The 26469-nt window shown below is 49.0% G+C and overlaps 1 protein-coding gene across 1 annotated transcript in view; it reads left to right on the top strand.

The window, feature by feature from the left end:
• Positions 1 to 19422, top strand: part of LOC124504264 (two pore calcium channel protein 1-like) — a 38920-nt gene extending 19498 nt beyond the window's left edge. Inside the window, exons 9-19 of the mRNA XM_047069687.1 lie at positions 1654 to 1855; positions 7525 to 7669; positions 9324 to 9509; positions 11007 to 11071; positions 12174 to 12261; positions 12813 to 12882; positions 14906 to 15125; positions 15276 to 15366; positions 17206 to 17319; positions 17554 to 17678; positions 18903 to 19422. Coding sequence (XP_046925643.1) covers positions 1654 to 1855; positions 7525 to 7669; positions 9324 to 9509; positions 11007 to 11071; positions 12174 to 12261; positions 12813 to 12882; positions 14906 to 15125; positions 15276 to 15366; positions 17206 to 17319; positions 17554 to 17678; positions 18903 to 19048 — 1452 coding nt within the window. The 3' untranslated portion in view covers positions 19049 to 19422. The remainder of the gene's footprint in view (positions 1 to 1653; positions 1856 to 7524; positions 7670 to 9323; positions 9510 to 11006; positions 11072 to 12173; positions 12262 to 12812; positions 12883 to 14905; positions 15126 to 15275; positions 15367 to 17205; positions 17320 to 17553; positions 17679 to 18902) is intronic.
• The last annotated feature ends 7047 nt before the right edge of the window (positions 19423 to 26469 follow it).

The raw sequence follows: 26469 nt of genomic DNA, 5'->3' as shown, positions 1-26469 counted from the left end.
GCAAGAGCAGAAACTTCTTAAAGCCAGCGGTTTCTGCCCCGGTGCCTGCCTGTTAGATTTACGTCTGGAGAATTCCTGGAGGCGTTGGGTGGGCAGAGGCTTCTGAGTACTCGGGGACGGAGGATGTTTTATTTACAGCCTGGAATCCACCAGGCTGCCTCAGCCACATCACCTGCCCGCCCTCCACTGCACATATCTTTGCTGGGTTGTTTTTTCTTGTTGTAAAACTAGTTGCACAGGGACGCTTTTCACCAAAGGATGATTTTCCTGAAGGGAAGACATTGGCTTTTGGCTTCTGATCCTTTTGGTTCTGTTCTGAATTTTTCATTGCATAGGGAGGGTCCCACCGGGGAGCAAGGAGAAATTCAGGGAGAACTTGAATGTTTGCAACTATGGAGAAGCAGGTGGCGGGGCTGAGCCTGTTGGTGGCAAAATGGCCTTTGAAGGTGACTGGCTTGTCCACGTCCTGAGCAGTCTGTGTACTGCCGGGACTTGAGCTGCTCCTGCCGCAGAGGCCAGGCCTCCCAGAGACCCTCCTATCTCAACTTCCTCCCTCTGGGTGGAAGGAGGTTGTCCCAGAGAGTCTGGTATGCTTCTCCTCTTCTTTTGCTGCTGGGCAGAACTGCTGCTGTACCTCCCCCAGCCCCAAGGAGGTGTTTCTTTGGGTAATCTTCTGCAACAGGGATCAACAGCAAACATCTTAAATGTGCTTTAGGTGCCCAGCACCGCACAAAATTCTGAGGCGTCAAAAATGATTAAGACACAGCCCACACCCCTCTGGGGTGCCTGGGTGACTCAGTCGGTTAAACGTCGGACTTCGGCTCAGGTCATGATCTCATGGCTCATGAGTTCGAGCCCCGCGTCAGGCTCTGTGCTGACAGCTCAGAGCCTAGAGCCTGCTTCGGATTCTGTGTCTCCCTCTCTCTCTGCCCCTTCCTGCTTGTGCTCTGTGTCTCTCTCTCAAAAATAAATAAACATCAAAAAAATTAAAAAAAAATTATAGTCTAGCTGTGTAATCAATTAAGTGATGACAGTACTACGGGGAGCAATAAGAGTGGGCATCAGGTGGCTGATTGTAACCCGAGGAGGGCTGTGCAGCAACCCCCACCCCCACCCCCCCATCCCCGCTTCTGGAAGATTCCCTGTGCTCAGGCCAGATGGCAGCTCCGGGCAGGCCCTGCTGTCTTTCCTGCCCTGGACCTCTTCCTTCCGGACCACTCCTGGCCTAGTTTCACTTCCCTGACTTTTCTCCTCCTCCCTTCTCTTTCTTGATTGACTTAATGGTAGATCTATCTTCTCCCTCTCTGGGGTCTCCCTGTGTCTCAGCAGCACACCCGATTTCCTTCCTTTCTGGAAGCTTCCTTCCTCCTGGGCAGAGTGGAGTTGGGACCAGTCTGCCTCCTGCTGCTCTGTTTCTCACCACACAGATTATCCTTCACGGGCTCCCTCATTTGAACTTGGTAAGATGAGTTCTGTTTATGCAGACGGGTCAGCTGCGTGTACCTGCAGCCGGGGAGGGATTACATACCCGGCATGTTAAGAGACCCAGCGGGGCCTTCTCTTTGGCTGTTCAATTACCTTGAAATGTTTAGGGTAAAGAAACAAGGCTTTCTTGAATCTTTCTCTTAAAAAACACAATTCTATTTTTTAAAGAATGAGATTCGCAAACTGGCGTACCTGAAACGTCACAAAATGATAGAGGCGTTCAACATTCTGAAAGTCAAGGTGGGCACAGAGTTTGTGGTCATGGAGGCCCAGTGGAGGCGGCTGGCCAAGGTCGTGGCACCACACATCAGCAGTCCCCACCTGGAGCTCCTCTTGAGGATCTCCGACGAGGGACAGAAGGGGCACGTGGGTAAGAAGGCTTGGCCACTGACATTCCTCTTGGCTGTGTTCAGAGCGGGCAACTCCTGGGGCACCTGGGGGGCTCAGTCGGTTGAGCATCCGACTCTCGATTTCGGCTCAGGTCATGATCCCAGGGTTGTGGGATTGAGCCCTGCGTCAGGCTCTGCACTGAGCGTGGAGCCTGCTTTGAGTTTCTCTCTCTCAACCCCCCATTCGTGCTCTCTCTCCAAATTAAAAATAAATAAATTTTTAAAGAAGTGGGTGGCTCCTAAAAGTGATTCGTAAAACAGCAGTACTGTTTTCTTGTTTTCCTAAATTTGCAAATAAAAATGTGTATTGGCACTCCCCGCTGGCAATAATCCAGTGGAATTCGGGCCCTCAAAGCTGTGTTCTGACAGGGCTGTCCCCGTGGGAGTTGTCACCGTGAGCCATCCCAAAGCCTTTACCGTGTAATGGTCATTCCACCACTGACTCTGCTTTAGGGACAGAATCTAAAATCAGAAGAGAGCTGTGGAAAGAAACATCTACATTGCATTCCATATTTGAAAGTAAAAGGTTGAAAGTAGCCTAAAATTCATGTATTAATGGTCGGTGGCTATTATGAATAACACTTCCTATCTATGGCATGCTTATCGTGTGTGAGCCATTGTCATGATTGTTTCCTGCACGTGGCGTGTACGTGATCTTCCCCCTGACTCACTGAGGGGGGGATTTTTGTGATCCTCATTGGTCAATGTGGAGACTGAGGCTGGGAGAGGTTAAGCAGTTTGCCCAAGGCCATGCAGCTGCAAAGTGGTAGAGGCCATCTGACTCCAAGGCCCATGTTTTGCATCACTGTGCTAAACCGCCCCAGATTCCCATAGTCACATAATGGGAAATTTTGGCGACATTAACAATGACTGTGAAGAAAGATGTGAGGTGACTAAAATACATCCCAAACTGTGAAGCACCCTCATTTCACCTGTTTCAAGAGAAGTCTAGATGGAAACCCACCAAAAGGGAGCAGTAAGTGTGACAGGATGTCAATTTACATGAGACGAGGACTCTCAGACTAGTCCCAGAGGAGCCATAGGCCTCCTTAGGGCTCTGTGCACGTGTGAGAAGGAAAGCACAGTGATTCTCTGGAACTTATGTGCAAAAAGGAGAATGAAAAGACGCGTGTAGTAAGATACCGCTAAATGGGTGGTGCCCACGTCTTCCAGTGAGAGTTTTGGACCTTGGCTGGAGGAAGGCCTTTGCCCTCTTGAATTAGCAGGATTTGGCTTCCTGCTGAGCCCTGAGCATGTCTCCTCAGCCATCAGCTCGAAGTTGCGGCTCCGAGTGCCTGGTCAGGAGCCAGGCTTCTCAGAGCCGGAATGACTGCCTTGGTGGCCCCCGTTAGGGACCGGTGGTGGCTGCCTGTGCCCTTCAGCATGCCGGGATTAGGGTTCTGCTAATGGTGGCAAAGGGTGACTGGTCCCCGGGCAACCCCTGAGCACAGTGCTTTTTCATGTCCAACCTGCCATGGACTGATAACTTTGGTAAAGCAGCAAAAATCAACACTCAGAAAAATGAAGTTATAAAGTGTAAAGTCCAAGTCCCATTTTTTCATCATTAGAGTCCGTGGACAAGATCCTGGCAATTGTTCTACAAGTTTCTGTATTCAGCACTTACCCCACAGAGGGTGGGGAAGACACGGACAGGGCCAGCTGTGGCCCAGGGACATCTGTTTGAGGACCACTGCTCTTGACCTTAGAAGAGAGGGTTGGGACTTGGGTCCCCTTGGAGGTCCCACCCCACAACCGGGGTGGAGTGGCTGGTCAGTTCAGTCCAGGTGTTCCCAGACTTCGGCCCCTCTGGTGTTGAGAATTCTTCCCTGATGGTTTAGTACCTCTGCTGCTTCTCGGTGATTGGGACTCTGACCATCTTGATGAATCTTCAGGGCTTTCTCAAATTTCTTTGCAATTCCTTCTGTAAAGTGAGTTCCTGGATTGCCATTGAAAGGTGAGGTGTTCCAAACCTAGGGCTGGGGGCTTTTCGAAGTCTTTGTCTGTCAGGCATGGGGAGGCCTATGCACTTGGGTATCGCCTGCTCATCCAGAAAAGATACCCATGGTCACTAGGACATACTCACACGAACGTTTCTTTGTTGATAAAGTCAGTCCAACTATTGACAGTTGTTTCCCAAGTGGGAGTACGAACTGCTTTTCTTTGTCTGGATAGCTTCTTCCATGTTCTGGGCTATAAATAGGCTGGCTTTTAAATGATACCATTCAGCTGTGTCAGGGTAAATATGGAGCTTACCAAACACATCCAAGTTCTAATGGCACCCCTACTTGTTTGGATGTATCATTCCATGAATTACATGAGGCAGAGGAGGGAGGAGCTCTTTGATGCTCCCGCACAACTTTCTGGAGAGTGCCAGTGAAGATCTGTGTACAAAACACCACCGCCACCACGTGTCCATCGGCAGAGGTTCTCCTCCGAATGTGGGTTGTGATCTGGCACAGGGTGAGGTCTGTAAGAGTTACCAAAGGAGGCCGGTCAGGGACAAAAGGGAGCAGAGGAAGGGAACAGAGGCATGGCCAAAGGCTGCTGTGCTGTGGAATGTTTTCAGGCTGGCCAAGGACAGCCATAGCAAGGGGAATGTGTGGACCAGTTGACATTATAACTCTTCCAGAAGTGAGAGGCCTCACGTCTTTCCAGGGGTCCACAGTCATCCTCGAGATAATGGAAGTCAGTAGAAGTGTTGCAGACTTGTGAGAAATAAGAGAATCTCCTCGGGAAAGGGCTCCAAATCCAGCTCCCTGGGGCAGAATATAGAGATGGAAATGACCAACCTTCCCTACCTCATGCGAAGAGTATAATGGGCCTGTTGTGAATTTTATCTATTCATGTTAATGTTCATGACATACACATATAGTCAATACCAATGAATATGCTTAAATGCCAGTGTGATTTGAAGCTTGAAAACTCTTTTTTATAGAATGATGTAAGACAATTATTATATAACATTTTAATGTGGGTGTTCTGAAGAACAAATATATTTATACATAGGGACATAGCGTTTTAATTTCTTTGGAAGTGTTTAGGTAAATCCAGACTCTTGACTATTTATCTCAACATTCATTAGTCCAATGCCCCCAATTCAATTAGTGATTTTTTTTTTTTAATTTTTTTTTCAACGTTTATTTATTTTTGGGACAGAGAGAGACAGAGCATGAACCGGGGAGGGGCAGAGAGAGAGGGAGACACAGAATCAGAAACAGGCTCTGAGCCATCAGCCCAGAGCCTGACACGGGGCTCGAACTCACGGAGTGCGAGATCGTGACCTGGCTGAAGTCGGACGCTTAACCGACTGCGCCACCCAGGCGCCCCCGTGATTTTTTTTTTTTTGAGAGAGAAAGAGAGAGAGAGAGAGAGAGAGAGAGAGAGAGAGAGCAAGCTGGGGAGGGGCAGAAAGAGAGGAAGACACAGAATCAATCCGAAGCAGGCTTCAGGCTCTGAGCTGGCAGCACAGAGCCCGACGCGGGGCTCGAACTCACGGACTGTGAGATCATGACCTGAGCCGAAGTCGGACGCTTAACCGACCAAGTCACCCAGGCGCCCCTCAAAGACAGTTTTAATAACAAAAAGTTGACCAGAATTACATGCTTCACAGTGGTCTCCAATACTTCTCTGAACATTCTCCCGCTTCATCAGCAGTTATGAGCATTGTGGTTTCTAAGGCTAAACACTGGAATTTTATTAGTACTCAGTGTTAAAACTTAATCCAGTATTAAACTGAGAAGCACAAACTTACAAATATGGGAAGAAAACAGAGAATATGGAGAGAATAATGTATCTACAGCAAGGGTTGGCAGACGACGGTCCACAGGCTAAATATGGCCCACCACCTCTTTCTGTAAATAAAGTTTTATTGGAACACAGCTATGCTCATTCATTTATGTGTTGTTTATGGCTGCTTTCATGCTACTCAGCAGAACTGAGTAGTTAAAACAGAGATCACATGACCTACAAAACCTAACCTATTTACTGTCTGACCCTTTACAGAAAAAGTTAGCTGACCTCTGATCTCCAACATAGAATGTCAGGTGGATACAAGTGCCTTCTTAACATAAAACTACTATGGTTTTGATTCTCTTTGTTTTTTCTTGTCCTACTGAATCTTCCAGATTAAAAGATGTGAACCCAGTGAGACTAATAGATTCCCTTTTGGTGTAAGTTATTTAGTGAATGATGTTTTGACTGGATTCCCTGTCTGTAGGTCACCCATATACTACCCATGCTTGTCATGTCATTGTCCCCCTAACCACTGATGGTGATCCAGGTCCCTGGATCCAAGATACCCTGGCACCTAATTCTCCAAGGCTACATTTCTGCCTGAGCAGGTGTTACATGCCTTTGGCTTTTGAGACATATATGTATATTTTCCTTCTAACTCTGAAGACCCAGGAACTTAGATATCCTAAGATATCTATGTGTGTTTTTTCATCTAACTTGATGGACTCCTGTTCTTTCATGTTCTTGGGACCACAAAACTGTTAGGGAAGATAGCAACATGAGTGTGTAACATCACTCAAGTCTGTGTCTGATTCAGGCTCCTCGCTCAGATGAGGCCACACTTCTGACGGGGCCGAAGTCTGGGTTTCGGCTGATGGCAATTCTTCATCGTCTTTCTTGCATAAACCACGCTATGGTGATAAGCGTATAGCCATCATTCATCATTTACTCCCCAAAACTGGAATGGAGCTGCAGACATCTGCCAGGCTCTCTGAATGAGAAGCCTTCTGGGATTTAAAAGCACCCGCCCCAACTTGGCCCGTTGTCTCAGCTAGACCTGATCTGCACCGGCAATTTCTTTAGCTTTCTTTAAATTTTCCAAACGTTGACTTCGTTTCTAAACTTTGTTTTCAAAGAAAACTTGGAAAGAAGTTGTAGGAGGTTACAAGAAGAAGCAGCAACATTCTTTACGTAGCCTGATTTGATCCGTTGATGTGATATTCTTTAGGTTGTATGGAGCAGGAGGTCATGCATGAACAGGGTTGAGAACCAGCCCAGTTGACTCCTGGCCAGCATCTGACCTGTCTAGCAGGGGGGAGGTACTCGGGGTGGTGGAGAAGAGCCTGCTGGCCCTGGGCATTCGGTGGGTCTGGAGAAGACCAGCTCAGCAGTCATGCGGGGCCAGGTTGGTCAAGAAAGCTCCAGTGAATCTTGGCCTGGCTGGTGACCCCCCTTGTGGAGAAAGCTGTTGGTTTGAGTGAATCCCCGAGAAGGGGAAGAGAAGACGATAGGGGATTGAGGGGAAGGGTGTGGATTACACCTACCTTGGAGGCTTGGTGGAGAGAGAAGGGAAGGAGAGTTGACGCTGGAGAGGCAAGTCAGGCAGAAAGCAGGGATGGCCCACGTGAGGAGGAAGGTGGGTGGAAGGCAGGGAGTGAGGCAGCGGCATCTGTGAACTGGTGAAATCACATGCTTGGGTTGGCTGCCTTGGGTTGATTGCAGGTCTGAGTGAGTACAGGTGGGGGTCTCTGCACTGGCTGGCTCCTTGGCCTTGGGCCTTCCCTTTGAAGCTTCAGATCTTGACCTAGGCAAGACAGATCCAAGAGTCTACGCTGATTTGGTATCACCCTTGGAACCTTAGCGACACAGTGGCTGTGTATTGGGGATCTTTTTTTTTTTCTTTTTTTTTTAATTGCAGACAAAGTGAACTTTCTACGCTTGGCCGATCTCCTCAACATTCAGGTGGTCACCATCAACATCAGGAGACACCCACTGGAAGACTGGATGCCTCGGGTATACCGGTCATCTGCAAGCCTCTTGGTCCAGAGGATGGTTCAGCACAGGCAAGTGACATGGGGCCAGTTTTCTCTCAAGTTACTTTCAAAATGGAGGCGTTTGCAAATGCTGTCTGGACTGAATACATTTCATTCTTGAAATTATAAATCAGCCCCCTGCTTGCTGCTTTTGGTTTCTCAGGGAGGCTTGCAAATGGTTCTGGATGTGTTTATTCAAAAGGACAGGCTTCTGGATTATGCTTCCTTCTGCCCTATTTCCTAAGATGCCCAAGGGCCACAGACTAGATGTGCTGTCTGAGCCAGAAAAACTGACCACTCTCTGAAATCAGAAGGTTCTAGCCTCATCTCGAGTCATTAGGAAGTTGATGTCAGATATGGCACTTTGACTTTGTAAAGTCTGTGGTAAGAACTCCTGAATTAGAGTCATTGGAATGGTCATCAAGAAGACCATCAATTCTTTTATTCTCAAGCAAATGGAATCCGGAAAGAGGCATTCATTGTGGTTGCAGATCGTATATTTCATATGCGTGGCCCAGAGTAATCCGTATCATCAGAGGCTCGTCCTCTTGCTCTCTGAATTTAGTGTTTCATAGAAGAGAATGGTTCAGAAGTCCTTGAAAGTGTCTCAGCCTGTGACGCAGGCACCCCATATCCCTTTTCGCTGTCCATATTTGGTATTTATCAAAGCCCTTTATGTAGAGACTTCTTCCCATTACTCCCAGCCTTGAATTACTGATGTGTTTCATGTACTGGATGTTTGTGTGTCCACCTGTGGCATCCTGAGCTGGGTCCTGGGTCTAGAGCTTCACAGAGAACAGTGGGGTAGGAGCCCCTCTTGTCTTCCCAAGGGTCACCCCGTGTTCTCTGACGCACAGGGACAGGCACCTAAGCAAAGAAGCCTGCTCTGCAATTGAAGAGTCGGGTCAGAGCCCAGCTATCATACTTTTTCACCCATCTCCCCCCAGACTTGGTGAGGAGGATGGACATATCAGTCCCCTGGAAGGCTATGTGCCTTAGGGGTGAAGAGGCTTTCAGAAGCTTTCTTAGTTAAGGATGTTCATTTTTTTTTTATTTTTTTTATTTTTGAGACAGAGAGAGACAGAGCATGAACAGGGGAGGGGCAGAGAGAGAGGGAGACACAGAATCGGAAACAGGCTCCAGGCTCCGAGCCATCAGCCCAGAGCCCGACGCGGGGCTCGAACTCACGGACCGCGAGATCGTGACCTGGCTGAAGCCGGACGCTTAACCGACTGCGCCACCCAGGCGCCCCTAGGATGTTCATTTTCTAGGGACGAGTAGCAGAGGTGTAATGATCCTGTGCTAAGCCTAAACCCTCTCCTTGCCCCAGTTCTGCCTAAACTTTCACCTGATCCAGGGACTGTGCCCCCAGACGGGAACCTGGGAAAACCATGCCTCTATACCCCCCGCTTGCTGAGTCTTCATGTTCTCCTTGGCTGGAAGGGCTACACCAAGTATCAGGGTTGGCAGGTGAATTTCAGGACCCTGGCCGTGCCGGAACCTTTACTTACTTGAGTCACAAGTGTGCATGTGTGTGCGCGCGTGCATTGGCGGGACGGGGGTTGGGGGCATCTCGTATTCATCACATTGTTGGGAAACAAAGTAGCCCCTCTAAGGCTCTGAACACGCTCCTTTTACGGAAATGTGTGATGACGGGATCTCTTCTTTTCTTCCCTCGTGGCAGGATTTTTGTCTGGGTTTATGATGTCATCATTCTAATAAATGCCATATTCATTGCTCTGGATGAGAGGAACCCCTTCATTTCCTACGCAGAATGGCTTTTCCTTTCTCTCTACATTATTGAAATTCTCCTGAAACTGTACACATACGAGCCCAGAGCCTATTTTGGCAGAAGGCAGTTCTGGAACTGGTGAGCATGTGTATTCTGGCGTGGCAGGGGGTGGAGGGGGCAGAGGCCCTGGGCGACGAAAGGGGGTTTTCTCTCCGTGTGCGGAATATCGTAGTTTGTCAAGCTCCAGCTGCCTGGTTTTGGCGCATCTTATAATGAAATCTTGGGGGGGGGGGTGTGTGGAAACATCTGGTTCAGGCAAAGCTGTTATTTATGATGTGAGTTTGAACTGACTCTAGCTAAAATGAGAATCGCAGATCATGACATCCTGGATTTGGAAAGGATCTTAGAACATCATACCCAATGAGGCAGTGCCTTCCATAGCTGCCTCAGCCCACTCCGTGGTCTTTTTATCAGAGAAGTTGGCAGATGTGGCTGGACAGTGAGACCGCCAGCAAGCTTTTTCCCACACTGGGTGTGTCACCTGTGGCCCTTTCTTCTCCAGGCTGTGTACCTCCTGGTCTTGAACTATCACCCACATGCTGTAGGCCATCTCAGATGCGCCGCGTGCATTGGCGGGGTTGGATCTTGGTGGTCACTGCTCTCGGTGCCAGGAAAGTCACTGGGGATGCACGTGTGGCCAAAGAGGAACTAGTTATTCTCGTCCAGTGCTTTGGCACGGCTGTCCTTTGATACTTCTGTCAGGAAGAAAAGTGACGATGTGATGAATGTCCCCTTTAATTAAAAAGTTGCAATGTACCCAGTAAATACCAAGAAAAATTATGCCATGCATTCAGAAAATGTGTCCAAGTATTCTTGCAAGGACACGGTAAAACCTTGGACTGCGAGTAGCTTGTTCTGGAGTGTTCCGCAAGACGAGCAGACATTTCTGATAAATTTTAACTTGATAAACCAGCGACGTCTTGCAATACGAGTAGTACATGACGCCGAACATCACGTGATCACAACTGAGCCAGTGGTTCTTGAATTTCACTTTGGTATCCAAGGGCTTTGGATTGCAAACATGTTTCCGGAATGAATTATGCTCACAAACCAAGGTTTTACTGTATAGCATTATTTTGTAAGACAAAGTGATAGGACTTGGTTGATTGCTATGAATTCCCTCGGGTGGTTCATTGGAGCAGCCAGTGAATGATCATTGGATCATTCAAATGTAGTATTTCTTTTTAAAATTTTTTTTTTTCAACGTTTATTTATTTTTGGGACAGAGAGAGACAGAGCATGAACGGGGGAGGGGCAGAGAGAGAGGGAGACACAGAATCGGAAACAGGCTCCAGGCTCCGAGCCATCAGCCCAGAGCCCGACGCGGGGCTCGAACTCACGGACCGCGAGATCGTGACCTGGCTGAAGTCGGACGCTTAACCGACTGCGCCACCCAGGCGCCCCTCAAATGTAGTATTTCTTGCTTCATCTCCACTGTTCTAAAAATTATGGAAATCAGTTTCATGGCCGGCTCATTGCTTCGCATGAGACTCGATGTAAAGTTTTCTTGGGATCAGTTGTGTCCTGACAGGCCCTTCCCTTGATCCTTCACCAACTTTGCTTCTGCACCATTAGGTTTGATACGCTGATCATCATCGCGGCCCTGGTGGCCACTGTGGCCAACACCACCATTCAGTCAGGTCAGTGCCACGGGCTCTCGGCTTCACCACCTCCTGGGATCGTGCATTCAATTGGTAGCCTTTGTTGAACATCCACCGTGCACCACTAAGGTGTTTGGGATGAGGCAGCGGAGATACAAGAGAATTCGTGAGAAAACGTTCCATGTTCTGAGAGGGATGGTAGCCTTGTTTGTGTTTTGCTGTGTATTAGAGATTTCATTTGTATGCATCCATCATACCAGATAAGGATCTGGTCACCTCCTCTCCAAAACTGCCCTCAGTCTCATGGCTTAACTTCCATGTCCATCTTGGCCCCCTGCCCATCTTGGTCCCCTCCCATGGTCCAGCTGTAGCCGGAACTCTGCATTGTCCCTTGCCCACTGCCCTCTTGTGTCTGCACACACATTCCACCACCATTGTGCACACTCCTTCCTGTGGACACAGAGGGGTTATTGAGAGATAGTGCAACAACTTCTTCTCCTTCTTCTCCCTCATCCTTGTCCTCTTCCTCCCCTCCTCCTCCTCCTCCTCCTCCTCCGTCGTCTTCTTCTTCTTCTTCTTCTCCTTCTATTTATTTATTTTAACAGGAGAGAGGGGGCCGAGAGAGAGGGAGACAGAGAATCCCAAGCGGGCTCTGTGCTGAGGGCCTCCCCAACGCAGGGCTCTGTCTAACAAACTGCGAGATCGTTGACATGAGCCGAAATCAACATTCGGACACTTAACCTACTTAGCCACCCAGGCGCCCCAAGATAGTGCAGCCTCTTAACATAACTCTATGAAATGAATATTGGGGAAGGAAGGGCTTGTTGAAATGTGTTCTGTAGAACCTGATCCACAGTCTTTCTTAAAGACGGTCTGACATCTACACCTCCTCTCATGATTCTCTAGCTCTAGGGGTGGGAGGGCACGCCCGGTGTGGCTTTGGCGGGGGTGGGTTGAGGGGGGGTGAGTGATTCCAGGAGCGCTTACTTCCTCATTGCTCAGAGCCACTGCCCTGGTCTTGAAGCCGCATCTCTCCCCAGTACTTACGGGGTCTCAGACCTCACTGAATAAAAGGGACGAGCCAGAGGCACCCATAAAATGGAATGTTACGTGATGGTGGGGTTTCTTTTGTTTTTTCTAGCAAGAAAATACAACAGTCAGCAGATACTGGATATTGTGCTGATCTTGAGGATACTCCGGCTCTTAAGGATCATTGTCAGCATTCAGAGGTAAAGATGGGGTGACGTGCACTCTGGTGGTTCCCACACTAGAGCCGGCTGGAAACCATTCCCGCCTCAGAACTATAGACGCACCCCGTTACGAAGCCGGAACGTAACCTGTACGGAGGACGTGGTGTTCGCTTGGGGCCGGGGGGCAGTGGGGCAGGGAGGGAAGTCAGGATGGTGAAGAGCACCCACGTGGCAGCTCCCTGAGGGAGCTTCTGTCACCCACTTTCATCCCTGTGACCCCTTCCCTCAACCGAGCAGGCTGCACGGTGACAGAGTAACAGCGGCTGTGGCGGCAGCTAACGCTAACCTGAGTGTGCCCGCGACAGCCCTCGATGTAGGGGCTTTTATCATCCTTTGTCCACAGGTGATGACGATGGAGCTCAGAGAGGTTGAATGGCTCCCCCAATGGTGCACAGCTAAGAAGGCAAACTCCTGACAGGATTTAAAGAACAGATCCAGGACTGGGGGAAGGGATATTGAACCAAACCCGCCAGCCTGGCGTCAGTTTCACTTTGCGGCTTCCCTTGGGCCGCCTCTTGGTTTTATCCTAGGTTCCGGGTCATCGTGACGACCTTAATTAACATTGGGCCCACGATACTGACGTTTGGTGGACTCGTCTTGGTAAGTGGCTTGTCCTTGGTGCTGATCTACGTGAAGTAAGCGGTAAGATGCTCATTCTTGGCAACTGTCCGTAAGCCTTATTTTAAGTGAGGAAAAGAAAGGGCGATTAAGCAAACGAGACCCACTGGTTTCAGTACTCCTTTTTTAGAATTATCCGCTGCCTGCAGACCCTGGGCATATGCCAGTTAAGGTACACTGGCGACTGGGATAGACACCAGAACTTCCGAGGCTTAACACAGTCACCGTTTCTTTCTCGCCCACGGTCTAGGTGGGTCTTCCTGGCTGGCAGGTGCTTCCCAGGGATGTAGGTTCCTTCCGGCTCATGGCTGTGTTCCCCCCCCCCGCCCCCACCCCGCCCCAGACCTCAGATCCTTCTTCGTCCTGCTTGTGGCCTCAGACCCCACCGCAGGGAGGCCAGGGGGCTGGTGTCTCCCGCTCAGGAGAGATTCCGCACCGCGAAGGACGGAGGTCGGATACTGGTGGACACTCTTCTTTTTCGTTTCTGTTATCACAGTGAGAAATCCTATTAGTACAGAAGAATGAAAGGTAGACTTCCAGTCATTTCCAGCCCCCACCTGCCTCTTTCCCAGATACGACCGTTATTCAATGTTTCTTGTTACCCTTCCTAAATATCTCTATGTCTGCAACAAGCATACCACGGACATGCATGTCTGTGTCTAGTTTATTGTTCGGTCAAATGGAATGATCCACAAAAGGGTGCGCACCTTTCTTCCACCTCCTAACCTTGTCCCACGTCCTGGAGTTCACGTGTGTCCGTGTAGGCTCTGTGAGGGTTAAGGGTCCCACCGGAGAGGAGACTCGGGAGCACATCTGACCAGCCCCTCTACTGACAGACCTCTGAGGTTGGTCTCCCCTTGTTGCCATCACAACTGACGTGGTGAGGGCCATTCTTGTACCCGCCCCTTAGTGTGCTTCTGTACGCGGATCCGCTAGGTCAAGAGGGAAATGTGTTCAAACTTTGGACGGCTTGGTGGCCAGTTGCCTTCCCAGAGAGTGCTCCCTGTGTATCCCAAACGACAGCGCGTGACAGCCTGTTTCTCCGCGCCCTTCGCACCCTAACCAAGGGTTCATTAAGCACTGCCCTGTTTTCCAGTCTGACAGGGGAGAAGATGGCACCGTGTTGCTTTGACATGCGTGTCTTTCGCGTTTCATGAGGCTGAGTGCCTTCTCCGTGTTCTTTTGGACAGTTTTGCTTATCTTCCCGTGAGCAGCGTGTTCATGTCTTTGGTCCATTCTTTGTTAGTTCTTAAATATGATTTGCAGGAGTGTTTTGCCGATTAAGGAAATTGGCTATTGGCAAGTTGTTTATAGTGTAATTACTTTTCCTTCTCTGTCACTTGTGTTTTGAGTTTTTCTTTCTTACCTAAAAGCTTTTTGGGTTTTTTTTTTTTTTTTTGTAGATTTTGTATGTTTTGTTATTTGTCTATTTTGGGGGCTGTATAAAAATTGACATTAATTATATAGCCATATTTGTTCGTCTTTTATTTTACAGTATCTCGTTTTTATGTCGTGCTTAGTGGGGCCTTTCCCTACACACTTCTTTTCCCCCAGTTCCTTCATGGTTTGTTTTTTACATTTGACCCTTTCGACCCTTTGGAATTTATTTTGGTATAAAAAACAGGGTGAAGACACAACGTTGCTATTTTTTTTTTTCCTGGGGGACCAACCATTATTTATTGAGTATTTAACCCACTAACTTGCTAGAAGCTTTGGTTCTGATGCATAAGCCCATGGGAGAGGTCACGGTGTGGTCCAGCTGGCTGTGTGTCCTCTGTCGCTCCACGGACAGCTCAGGCTTCTCCAGCAGAATAGCCAATCAGTCCGCCCCCTAACCCCCACGTCCACCCCCACCCTGACACTGCCTGGGACTCGGTTGGGGAGGGCAGCCCTTTCTGCTGGGCGCACGGACTAGCAATGTCCCCAGCCGGCCTCTCCAGCCCGCCCCTCGCCCCGCGATTCTGCAGCTCGGTGCGCCCCCTGGTGACCAGTGCTGCCGTCCTAGGTGGTCTACTACGTGTTCGCTATCATCGGGATGGAAGCATTCCATGGCAAAGTCCGGTTCTCTGACCCGAATTTCACCAGTCCTGATGCTCTGGTGTGTGGGAACCCAGCCTTGAAAGATTCAGCATTTGCCCGAGACAGGTACTGCAAGAACAACTTCAACGACCTGGCCTCCTCGTTCATCGTGCTGATGGAGCTCACGGTGGTTAACCAGTGGCACAATATCCTTTCTGAGACGGCCAGGCTGCCTCACCGGGGTGCCGCCTGCTTCTTGGGGTGGGGCAGGGGGGTGGCGCCGAAAGTGACTTCCAGGAGCATGGGGGGGGGGCACCTGCCAAGTTCCCTGCAGGTTGACGTCCTTAGCCTCCTACTCCTCGCGGGCGGCTTTGCCCTCGTGACTCACCAGGCGGCAAAGCTGTACTTCATCGGCTTTCACATCGTGGTCGTCATTCTCATCGTTAAGTGAGTCTGCTCCCGCCACGCTGGCCGATTCCACATCTCCTCCCTGAGCACGTGTAACCACTTTACCTCCCTTCTCCCGCGTTCCGTCCACCTGCTGTATGTTGTGGGTCGGCACTGGAAGGGACACAAGTCTTACTTGTGTCCACATTTGTGCCCTCGTTGCCTGCCAGTGCGGCGCACCTCTGTGCATAACACGCATCTCATAGTCTCAGAGGTTGTTGGGATCAGAAGGACTCTGGTGTCCTGGCCGGTCTCCCTCCTCTCCCCCGCCCAGACCGAATCCCTTTAGAGCATCCCTGTGAATGCCGATCACCCTCGGCTCCAATCCATCCTTCTGCTGGCTCCTTCGAGCCTCAGAGTCTGTTCCCTTGTACAGCTACGGTCCCTCCCTGTCCTTGCGCGGGTACAATGGAACTGTGTCCCCCGATACAGTCCCTTCGTTGGTTCCAGTTCTGGTCCTGGGTGCTCTTCCAGGAGGGAACTCAGCTGCTGTTTGACAGCTGCTGTGACACCCCACCACCACTCCACAGGGTTTCTGTTCCAGTGTCTGTTCATGCTTCACAACCTCTGGGTCTAGCTCCTTAGCTCCTCGTGGGACCCGGAGCTGAGTCCCCTTGATCACGGGAATGCTCTTCCAGAGAGGTTTCCCGACTGCCATACCCCTCGCACGGCGGTGCGCCTGCAGCCCCTGGGGTGACTGCCCGGCACCACACTGTCCTTGTCACATCAGGCCTGATTTGGCCAGCCACCACTTTACTGACTTTGGCTCGGGAACGACTCAAGAATCCTGGCCGAGGAGGGGAGGGGAAGAAACCCCGTGGGTGGCTCCGATCAGGCCTGCTCGTCCTTACACAGCCTGAATGGAACACGTAGTGGGAACAAGAGAGAAACACCTCCCTGGGTGGCTCTTACAGAGGTTGCTGGAGCGCTGGGACCCATCAGGGCCAACAGTGTGGAAGGCTGTAGGGACGTTCCTGGTCCTCTCCTCTCAAAAGTATGTGGGCGCCGTGGGCGCCCTGGGCTCCATCATCATCACTGTTAAGGCAGAAAAGGTGAAGGGTCTGAGATTCCTCCCTGCCTGCACACCAGCAGGTCAATCCGCGCGTATATACCACGTGTACACACAGGTAGAAGGTACGGCACCTTGGGTCAGAGACAAAGACGCTGTATTACTCATGGCGAAAGCAGCGGCAGAGCAATATCCCGTGTCCGTTCCCCGAACCTTCATCCACAATGAGCAGCGTGGTGAGCACAGCCTGGGGTGGGAATGCAGGAAGGAGCTCCAGAATGAGGAAACTGATCTTAGATAGGGCGGCTGGGGACCTGCCCATCCCCCCCTCTGGAGAGGGAGAAAGGGACTTCAGTTTCACCTGGAGTGGAAGCAGGCCCCCATGGAGGGCAAGGTGAGTCTTTGCTGCCCTGGGCTCTCTGTAGGGGAGGCATTGTTGAGCTTTACATCCTGGAATGTCTCCGGGGACAAGCATTCCTGAGTCGGCTCTCCGTGCCTTTGCTCAGACAGCCCAGACTGTGCAGAAACTTGAGATATTCATAGAGAATTGTCTACTAACAAATACTTGGCCTAAGCTTCCCCTAGAAACAAACCCATTTTCTTTTTTAATATTCACTGTTTAAAGAGGTTATAAAAGAAGAATGGTTTTCCAAGTGAATGAAAGTTGTGCCCAATCCTCGAGAGATACTGTTTGTCATTCCTCCCTTCTGTGTTGTATTTTCTTTGCAACAATAGGCTGCCTTTTTATTTAGGCTCACACACTCTTTGGGTCCAGGCTTCCCTGTCACCTGGACCTCGGCTAACGCCCTCTACCTCTTCCTCTCTCCCAGTATTTTCATAGCATTCATCTTGGAAGCATTTTTTGTGGCATATTCCTTAGAGAAAAGTGAAGTAGAAACTGCTATCGAGAAGAAGATTCAAGAGCTCGGAGTGGGAATCCAAGAGTGAGTATTGTGTTCCCCTTCGTGTAGCTCACAGACCTTTAGAAGCGGACTGGCCACGTTTAATCTCTAAGTGTCTCGTGGCACCCAGCCTGGTCCTGTGAGTCAGTTCTCCGGGACCTTCACTGTCCGGAGCCCTGGATGTGGCTGGACAGTCACATGGGGCCTCGGCTGGGAGGACACAGGTGGGACTCAGCTGAGGGACCTGACCCTGTTCATGTCTCTTCCTCCTTGAAGAGAAGAAATGCAGGACGGGAAGCTCGTTGATAACGTGGATGCTAAGGACAGTGGCTTTAGTGGGGACGATGGAGACAACAAAAGGAAGGACCTGAAAGGCTTGTACTTCAGAATTGCATCCAAAAGTAAGTTTTAAGGGTGCCTAGGAGGCTCAGTTGGTTAAGCATCTGACTCTTGATTTTGGCTCAGGTCATGATCTCCCAGTTTGTGAGTTCGAGCTCCACGTCGGGCTCCACACTGCTATCGCAGATCCTCTCTCTCTGCCCGTCCCCTGCTTGTGCTCTCTTTCTCTCTTTGTCAAAATAAGTAAACTTGTTTTAAAAAAGTAAGTTTTAACCCAATGCAAAACTTCCTCCGATCCATGCTCCTCACTGCAGCCGGAGAGATGTTTTCCGAACGCAGATCTGACCTTCGGTGTCTTAAGGATAAAGACAAGGGCAAGGGGCGCCTGGGTGGCTCCTTCTGCTGGGCGTCCAACTTTGGCTCAGGTCATGATCTCACGGTTCATGGGTTCGAGCCCCGCGATGGGCTCTGTGCTGACAGGTCAGAGCCTGGAGCCTGCTTCAGATTCTGTGTCTCCCTCTCTCTCTGCCCCTCCCCTGCTTGCCCTTTCTCTCTCTCAAGAATAAACATTAAAAAAATGAAAACAAAACCAAAAAGACAAGGTCCCTTGCCGTGGCCGCTGCAGCCCGTATGTATGCCTGGTCTCTCCTTCTCTCTCTCAGCCTTTCTTCCTTCCCTCTGTGACTCGCCATGCTGGCTGCATGTCATTGATCTCTGAGTGACTGTTTGGTGACCGTCTGTCTTCCTTGTAGACTCAAAGCTTCCCGTCGGGTGCAGGGCCATGTCTTCTTGCCCTCCACTGTATCCCCAGGGCCTCACGATGTGCCCGGGGACATGGGGGCCCTCAACACCTATTTCCTTAGCCATTTTATTCTCAGCAAATTAGCGGTTGGCTGAATAACCCACAGCAACCTGCGTGTCAGTTTGGTCTCTGGCCGAGGCGCGACCTCCGAGTGAGCAGCTCAGCATGGCCTGCGGGAGCAGTGGCGTGAACAGGGCGCCCTTACCAGGCGTCACCCTCCCCCATCCTCCAGGGAGCACCTTCTCCTCGGGCTCTAGAGCTCTGGGTGGCTGAGGAGCGCAGTGGGGTCCGCACCAGCACAGATGAGTGGTTCTTTCCTGACTTTTTTATCCTTTCTTCCAAAGAGCATTTGGCTAGCCATGCTTAGAGTGTCGTCTTCGACTCAGGGGCCATCCTTCCGGAAAGCCCAGCTCTGCCCGGGCCGAGTTTTCCCCTTCCGGCCCCAACAGGTGCCAGTTCCGTGTGCCTTTCTCCCTCCTCCTAGAGTACAGGACCGTGGACGCCTTGCTGCAGCAGATGTTTGAGTCTGAAATTGCCCCAGAGGAGGAAGGCCCTTCGTTGGATGAGATTCTGAACTTTTCACCCGGTGACCTGTATCCCAAGAATCCCAATTTCGAAAACAGTGCGTGATCCTGGACCTTTAAGGGTGCACACGTGGAAACCAAGCTGGGCGGCCATCCCTTCTGGCTTATTCTATCTAGAGGTGATTTTCCCAGCCCAGGTCGCTCTGTGCTGTGACCAGCCTGCGCATCGGCCCCTCCTGCCCTGAGCCACCAGCTGAAAGGTGTGGAAAGGCTGCTTCCGAGTGCCCCGCCTGGGGTTGTTCTGAGGTCTGATCAGGGCAGTAAGGAGGGGGAAATCTTGGAAGAGATTTTGAGGGGCACTGATCATACACATGGACCTACCCGTGTGACGTCCCTTCAGTGGTTGTGTAAAAGCTTTTCATTTATTTTTATGTGATATTTTGCGATTCTATTAAATCACATGCTACAGTGTTACGTGAATGAATTTTGAATATTTACATATGGTAAAGGAATATATCTAATACAGTAGCTTTTAGATGTGGTGTTTATTCAAAATGAAGGAAAACATGAATGCGAAAATAAAATTCTGTCACAGTTGCTTCTTTTTCCAGGGAAGGCTCTCAAAGCTTCTTTTTTTTTTTTTTAACGTTTATTTATTTTTGAGACAGAGAGAGACAGAGCATGAACAGGGGAGGGGCAGAGAGAGAGGGAGACACAGAATCTGAAACAGGCTCCAGGCTCTGAGCTGTCAGCACAGAGCCCGACGCGGGGCTCGAACTCACGGACCGTGACATCATGACCTGAGCCGAAGTCGTACGCTTAACTGACCGAGCCACCCAGGCGCCCCTCTCAAAGCTTCTTAATGTTTATTTTTAAGAGACAGAGACAGAACGTGAGGGGGGGAAGAGGCAGAGAGAGAGAGGGAAACACAGAGCTGTCAGCACAGAGCCCGACGCGGGGCTTGAACCTGTGAACCTGAGCCGAAGTCAGACGCTTCACCGACTGAGCCACCCAGGCGCCCCCCCTCAAAGCTTCTTTAATTACATTACAATGATAGCTAGCTTTTGAGTAAATCAGTCTCCGAGGTCACTTTCTCCAGCTGGAGGTCCCCCAGTGCGGTGATGTGCTCCTTCCGGGAAATTAAAAGGGATTTATCTTATTTATTAACCGAATTTCTAACTGTGGTAAAATACCCATCACATAAAAGTTACCATCCTAACCAAGTCTAAGCGTATATAGTTCGATAGTTTTAAGCATATTGATGCTGTTGTGCAACGGGTCTCCAGAACTTTTTGTCTTCCCAAATGGAACCGCAACCGGTCAACGGCAACCCCCTCTTTCCGCGCCCCCCTCCCCTCCCTGCCCCTGGAAACCACCATTCTGCCTTCCATCTCCAGGACTCTGACCCTTGTGCCTCGCAAGTGCATTTGAGCGAGCGTAATCCTTTGTGAGTTGTCAGGGTATGACTCATTCTTCTGTACCTTGTCACGGGCCCCACTATAAAGGGGCCCATGACCTGAGGTGCAGTGAGACCTGAGTCATGTGTCACGTCAGGGTGACATCTGACGCTGGCTGGGAAGGGATTTCTTTTCCTTGGTTCTGAGGGTGACCTCTGGTGTAGGAGCAGGGCCAAGGTTTCGGGCACCCACTCTGGGGCCAGGTCGCCCGGTGTCATACCCCGGCTCCCCACCGAGCGGGCTGCTTCATCTCTCTGTGCCCCGTTTGCGCACGTGCACTTGGGGTAAATGGTACCTCCGTCCCAGGAGTGTAGGAGTGAAGGAGGATGAGGACCAGTGGCACCCTGACCCAGCCGCTTCAGCGTTTGCTCTTACAGATTGCTGTTCCTGGTTTAAAGCCACGCCTGGGGTCCTGCGTTGGTGCTTTAGAATTTTCTTACCATGACGCACCCCAGGAGGTGGGGCATTGCTGACCCCTCTGAGGGGATTCATGGAGCCCTGCCATCCTCCGGATTGCTCCTATTTCTTTGTATATCTAACATTTATTGTGATGTCAAGTATGACACTAAATGTATCGAGTGACGATTTCTTAAACTTGAAAACATGCTGGGCGTTTTTCGATTACAAACTATGCAGTCATTGTAAAAAAAAAAAACAACCCAAAAAACAACTCAATGCCGAAATACAGTAAGAAGACAAAAGTTGCTCTTTCTTCTTCCTTCTCCTGACACCCACCTCCCCTTCATTCTTGCACTGACAATCGGACACCCCCCTTCCCAGTGGTGGTGCTGAGTTTGTTGTGTATCCTTCTGGAAACAGATCTACCCATTTACAGTCATGTGTATCATACATATGAATATAGGGTATATGGCTGACCCTTGAGCAACATGAGGCGGTAGGGTTGCAAGTCTGCATAAACTTTTGACTCCCCGCCCCCACCCCCCCCAGGACCAAACTTTGCTAATAGCCTACTGTTGACCAGAAAAGCCTTACCAATAACATAAACAGTTGATGAACACGCAATTCACATGCTATGTGTATTATATACTATATTCTTACAATAAAGTAAGCTAGAGAAAAGAAAACGTTAAGGAAGTCATAAGGAAGGGGTGCCTGGCTGACTCAGTGGGTGGAGCATGAGACTCTTGATCTCCGGGTCATGAGTTCGAGGCCCACATTGGGTGTAGAGGTTAAGTAAATAAAAAGAAAAGAAAGTCATACGTAAAATACATTTACAGTACCATACTGTAATTATAAAAAAAAAAATCTGCTTATGTGTGTACCTGCATAGTTCAAACTCATGTTATTCAAGGGCCAAAGGTAATTGCATTTCTTATTCTAAGAGGGATGTCATGACGTTTTTCCTACGTATTATTCAAGAATCTTTTTTTACTTACCAGTGTTTTTTATTGAGATACGTGTGTGTGTATGTATACGCACACACAAAACGCTATCAAGTGTTCTGTACCATCAGCGTTTCGTGATTCATTGAAAGCTTTACTTATTCATAGACCTATACATTGTTCCACGTGTTCAACATTAAACGGTAACAGAATAAACCTTGTCACGTAATTTTCTTCATGTGTGACTCCCTTGGGTGGGAGAGACTGGATCCCGGTACTATGGACGTGCAGCAGCCCCCATGGCCACCAGGGGGCCCCCATGGCCCCCCGCCTCCGTGAACAGTCTCAGAGCAAGGGGAACAGGAAGGAGTTGTGGCTGTGATTGACATCTTTCTCCAGGTCTGTCTCCTGCCTTTCAGTGAACTTGTCACCCCCACGTTTTGTCCCAGCTGGACACTTCATTCCTGTCTCCCCGGCAGGGGGATGGGACATGACTGATCAGACCTGCGGGCTGTGAGCCCAACTGGGGTCTGCACCTCACAGGTCTTGCCCTGGGGAGCAGTCTCTGTGTCTTCTCCACCACTGAGAATGGCAGCAATTCGAACATCCTGGAAGCCTTCTGTGGAGGATGGCAGGGTCAGTGCCAGCATGGGATCGCTTACCCCCAGACTGTAACAGGAGCTTGTAATCACTTCTGTTTCCTCTAAACTGTGTGTGTGGGTTTTCTGTTACAGCACCTTGGCCTGCCTGTAGCCTATCCAGCCCAGAAATGGGTTTGTCTGAAACATTCTGGAATGGAGCCAATGGACAGGTGGACTGACTTGAGGGATCAGGGAAATGGACGACCAAGGATGCTGACCTCCTGGGATGAATGGCAGAAAAAGGTGTGAGTGATAGCTTTGCAGGTGAACTTACACTGGGCCAAATGCCCGGCTCTTCAGGGGCTCTTACTTCTGATAGGCAGGAGTTATGCTTGTAGTTCCTTCACGTCTTAGGAAAAGTAAATTTTAGAATCATTGCGTTAGACCACAGATAAAATCGAGGGAAAGGGCACTGGTAACAGTAATCTCCGAACTTCCTACGTGAGCAGATTTTTTCTTAGAATGTGGAGCGTGGGGCCAAGAATGAGTAGGAAATGCCTGGACCCAAGATAGATATTAAATTGGAATCTATGCCGAGTCTAGCCAAAGTTTGAGCACTTGGGATTACTTGCACCCCTTTTCAGGAGACACAGATATTGAATAAGACCCAGCCCCGTCCTCAGGGAAACTTCGGTCTCATTAGCGGAGTGAGCCCGAAGTTTCCTCCCTCCCAGAGCTGACTTCAGATGCCTTATCCATTTCAGTTGCCCTTTAGATGCACAGCTTGTTTCCTTGTGCAGGTAAACAGTGCATGTGTGCGTGTGTGTGCGCGCGTGTGCAATCCAGACAACTGATTTATAATTAAATGAAGATGGTTGCTATTGTTTGTACTAGGTAATGGACAACACAAAACGAAAACTATTTGGCTGAAGTGCTTAAAGTAGCTTACTTTGTTCAGATCGAGCCTTTCTCCCTGGAGACAAGGCCGTTGCTAGGAAATCAGACTGTGAGGTTTATTTAAGTAAAGCCCTTGGCATAGATCAGACACCAGATGGGCGACAGCAGTGCTGAGATGACACTGTGGTCAGGTCAAGGTTGTTGGTGCGAATAGCATGGACGATATTTGGAGTGTGAGAGAAGCTGACAACCCAGTAACAGCAAATGGGTGGATGGGAACAAAGGACAAGTCAGTAGGGGCTGGACGCCAGCGTGCCTGGGTGGCTCAGTTGGTTGAGCGTGCACTTTGGCTCAGGTCATGATTCACAAGTCGTGGTTCACAAGTTCCAGCCCAGCGTCAAGCTCTAGGCTGACAGCTCAGAGCCTGGAGCCTGCTTCAGAATCTGTGTCTCCCTCTCTCTCTGCCCCTCCTACTCACACTCTTGTCAATCTCTCTCTCAAAAACAAACATTAAAAAAAGTTTTCTTTAAATGGGGGCTGGACACCAAGTGTCCTCCCTGCCCAAGACTGAAGGCACCCACAGCGGCCTTTCCCAGATGGACACATTTCACTCTTAGTTTAGTAAACAGCACCCTTATCTTTTCTTGTCTTGTTTTCCTTTGAAAACAGCCACTTTTGAAAGAAAAAAAAAAACCCCACAATCTTGGTTTATCAGTGCTTGGTTATTTTGACACTTTCAGAATAAATGTAATGTTTGTTTGAGGAGGTCTGTCCCTTTTCAGCTTCCTTCCAGATTGAGTGTGTAATCAGTCATGTAGATTACATTTTTTATTTTCAAAATAAAGCATATTTTGGGATCCCATTCTATTAATTTATCCTGCAGACACATTTGCACACGCACTCAACTTTTTTGTAGCAATAAAACGGTGAAACCAATGGTCTGTAAATAGAGGACTGGTTAAATCAATAAATTCACACAGAGGAATGGCAGAGAGCTGGACCAATACAGATGGGAAGATGGGCAAGAAAAAAGTGTCCTAATACATTGTGCGAGAAGAGATGGATGGGTACTTCTTCAACGCGACTAAAAACCCCTACCACAGGGCAGCATCGTGAGCTCACTGGATAAACACAAGAGCTCCCGCTAAAGCAGGAGGCCGGGCTGCCCAGCGTCACCACTGTTTAGCCCTTTCCTAGTGGTCCTAGGCCAGCGAGAGAAAAATCACCAGCGAAAAATTGGGAAAGACATAAACATGATTTTCATACGGGGCGCCTGGGTGGCTGAGTTGGTAAAACGTCCGACTTCGGCTCAGGTCGTGATCTTATGTTTCGTGGGTTCAAGCCCCACGTTGGGCTGTCTCCTGACAGTTCAGAGTCTGGACCCTGCTTCTAATTCTGTTTCCCTCTCTCTCTGCCCTTCCCCCACTCACGCACTGTCTCTCTCTCTCTAATATAAATAAACGTTAAAAAATTAAAAAAACCCATGATTTTCGTAGGGATGACTAGTTACTGGGAAACATCAAAAGAACCATCTGAAAAGCTTTTTACAGAAACGAATAGGGTTCAGATGCTCAAACTACCACCTAGAAAGAAATAGGAAACTAGATCTGATTTAAGCAGCCAAAAGCTTAGTCTTAAGTATTTATTTTAAATATTTTTAAATGTTTATTTATTTATATTGTGAGAGAGCGTGAGCAGGGGAGGGGCAGGAGAGAGAAAGGAGAGACAGAATTCCAAGCAGGCTCCATGCCGTCAGTGCAGAGCCTGACGTGGGGCTTGATTCACTAACCGTGAGATCAGGGCCTGAGCCGAAACCGAGAGTGGGATGCTTAACTGACTGAGCCACCCAGGCGTCCCTAGTCTTAAGTATTTAAATGAGTACTAGTATCAAAAAATGAGAGCACTTTTTTTGTATTTCTCAACTGAGAATGGCATTTTGAGACACAAAAGCCAAAAAAGGCCATTTGAAACTTTATAAATCAGAGTATAAAACAAACATTTCTTAAATTCGTGGAAACAGGGGCGCCTGGGTGGTGGCTCAGTGGGTTGAGCGTCTGACTTCAACTCGGGTCATGATCTCGCGGTCCGTGAGTTCGAGCCCCACGTCGGGCTCTGGGCTGATGGCTCGGAGCCTGGAGCCTGCTTCGGATTCTGTGTCTCCCTCTCTCTCTGCCCCATCCCTACTCATGCTCTGTCTCTCTCTGTCTTAAAGATAAATAAAACATTAAAGAAAAAATCTTAAAAAAAAAAATTCGTGGAAACAGAAATCTTGAGTTCCAAGACAGATGACAAAGTGGGACAAATATTTGTACCTCACATACAAGGGGCTCCTTCAGGTTCACCTGAAAAAGATCAAAATGGAAAGGGGACAAAGACTAGAGAGTTCACAGAAAAAGAACACACATAGCGCTTGAATATATTTGGCCTCATTTCAGAAGAGAATGCAAATGGACAGAGTAAGGAGATACCATTTTTTCCACGTCAGAGCAGCGTATGTGGAGAGCCTGATCCGTGCTTTTAGCGCAGGCGTAGGGGAACAGATGTTCATTCATGCTGGCGCAGCCTGTATGGGGGCTATTTGCAGATCCTGACACAAAAGTTTAAATGCATTCACCTCTGACCCAGCGATTTCATTTCTAGGAATTTACAGATACATCATATAACGAAAATATACAGTCCTTAACAAAAATGAGACCATCCTCTATGTAGTAAATATTCTATATATTAAATTAAAAAAACCTTAATTATGCTAGTTAAATATGAAAAGTGTACAGAAATAGGCTTAGAATCATTTTGGGAAAGATTCAAAAGTGGGTCATGGCTGTGTCTGGAATGGGGTACCTGCTGGGTGGGAGTAAGGGAGGAGGCGGTTCACTGTGCTCCTGAATTGGGAGTTGCCTCAACTTTCTTTACATCATAATGCTAAGGAAAGAAGGAGGACGGCCTGGAGGAAGGCTGTTCAGTTCAGTTTATAGGACCCTTCCAGCTTTAAATGTCAAAAAATGCTAAGTTGCCTGTTATACAGCTTATGAGACTATTTTCAAGATGGGGGATACTCTTTTGAATGGTACTTTCCAAAAAAAAAAAAAAAAAAAGAAGTTTAAGATTTATAACCATAATATTTCCTATGGACAGCACTGAAGAACAGATACAATAAAGAACAGTCAAATTCTATCCATAAAAATTTGAAGTCCTTTGAATATCATTTGAAAAATTTTTGTTTATTTTATACAAATATAAACCCTCAAC

This window comes from Lynx rufus, unplaced genomic scaffold (assembly GCF_022079265.1).
Source record: "Lynx rufus isolate CCGP_SWC_20201006 ecotype Redwood Valley unplaced genomic scaffold, mLynRuf1.p SCAF_8, whole genome shotgun sequence".
NCBI lineage: Eukaryota > Metazoa > Chordata > Mammalia > Carnivora > Felidae > Lynx > Lynx rufus.
This window is presented reverse-complemented; position numbering and strand designations above follow the sequence as displayed.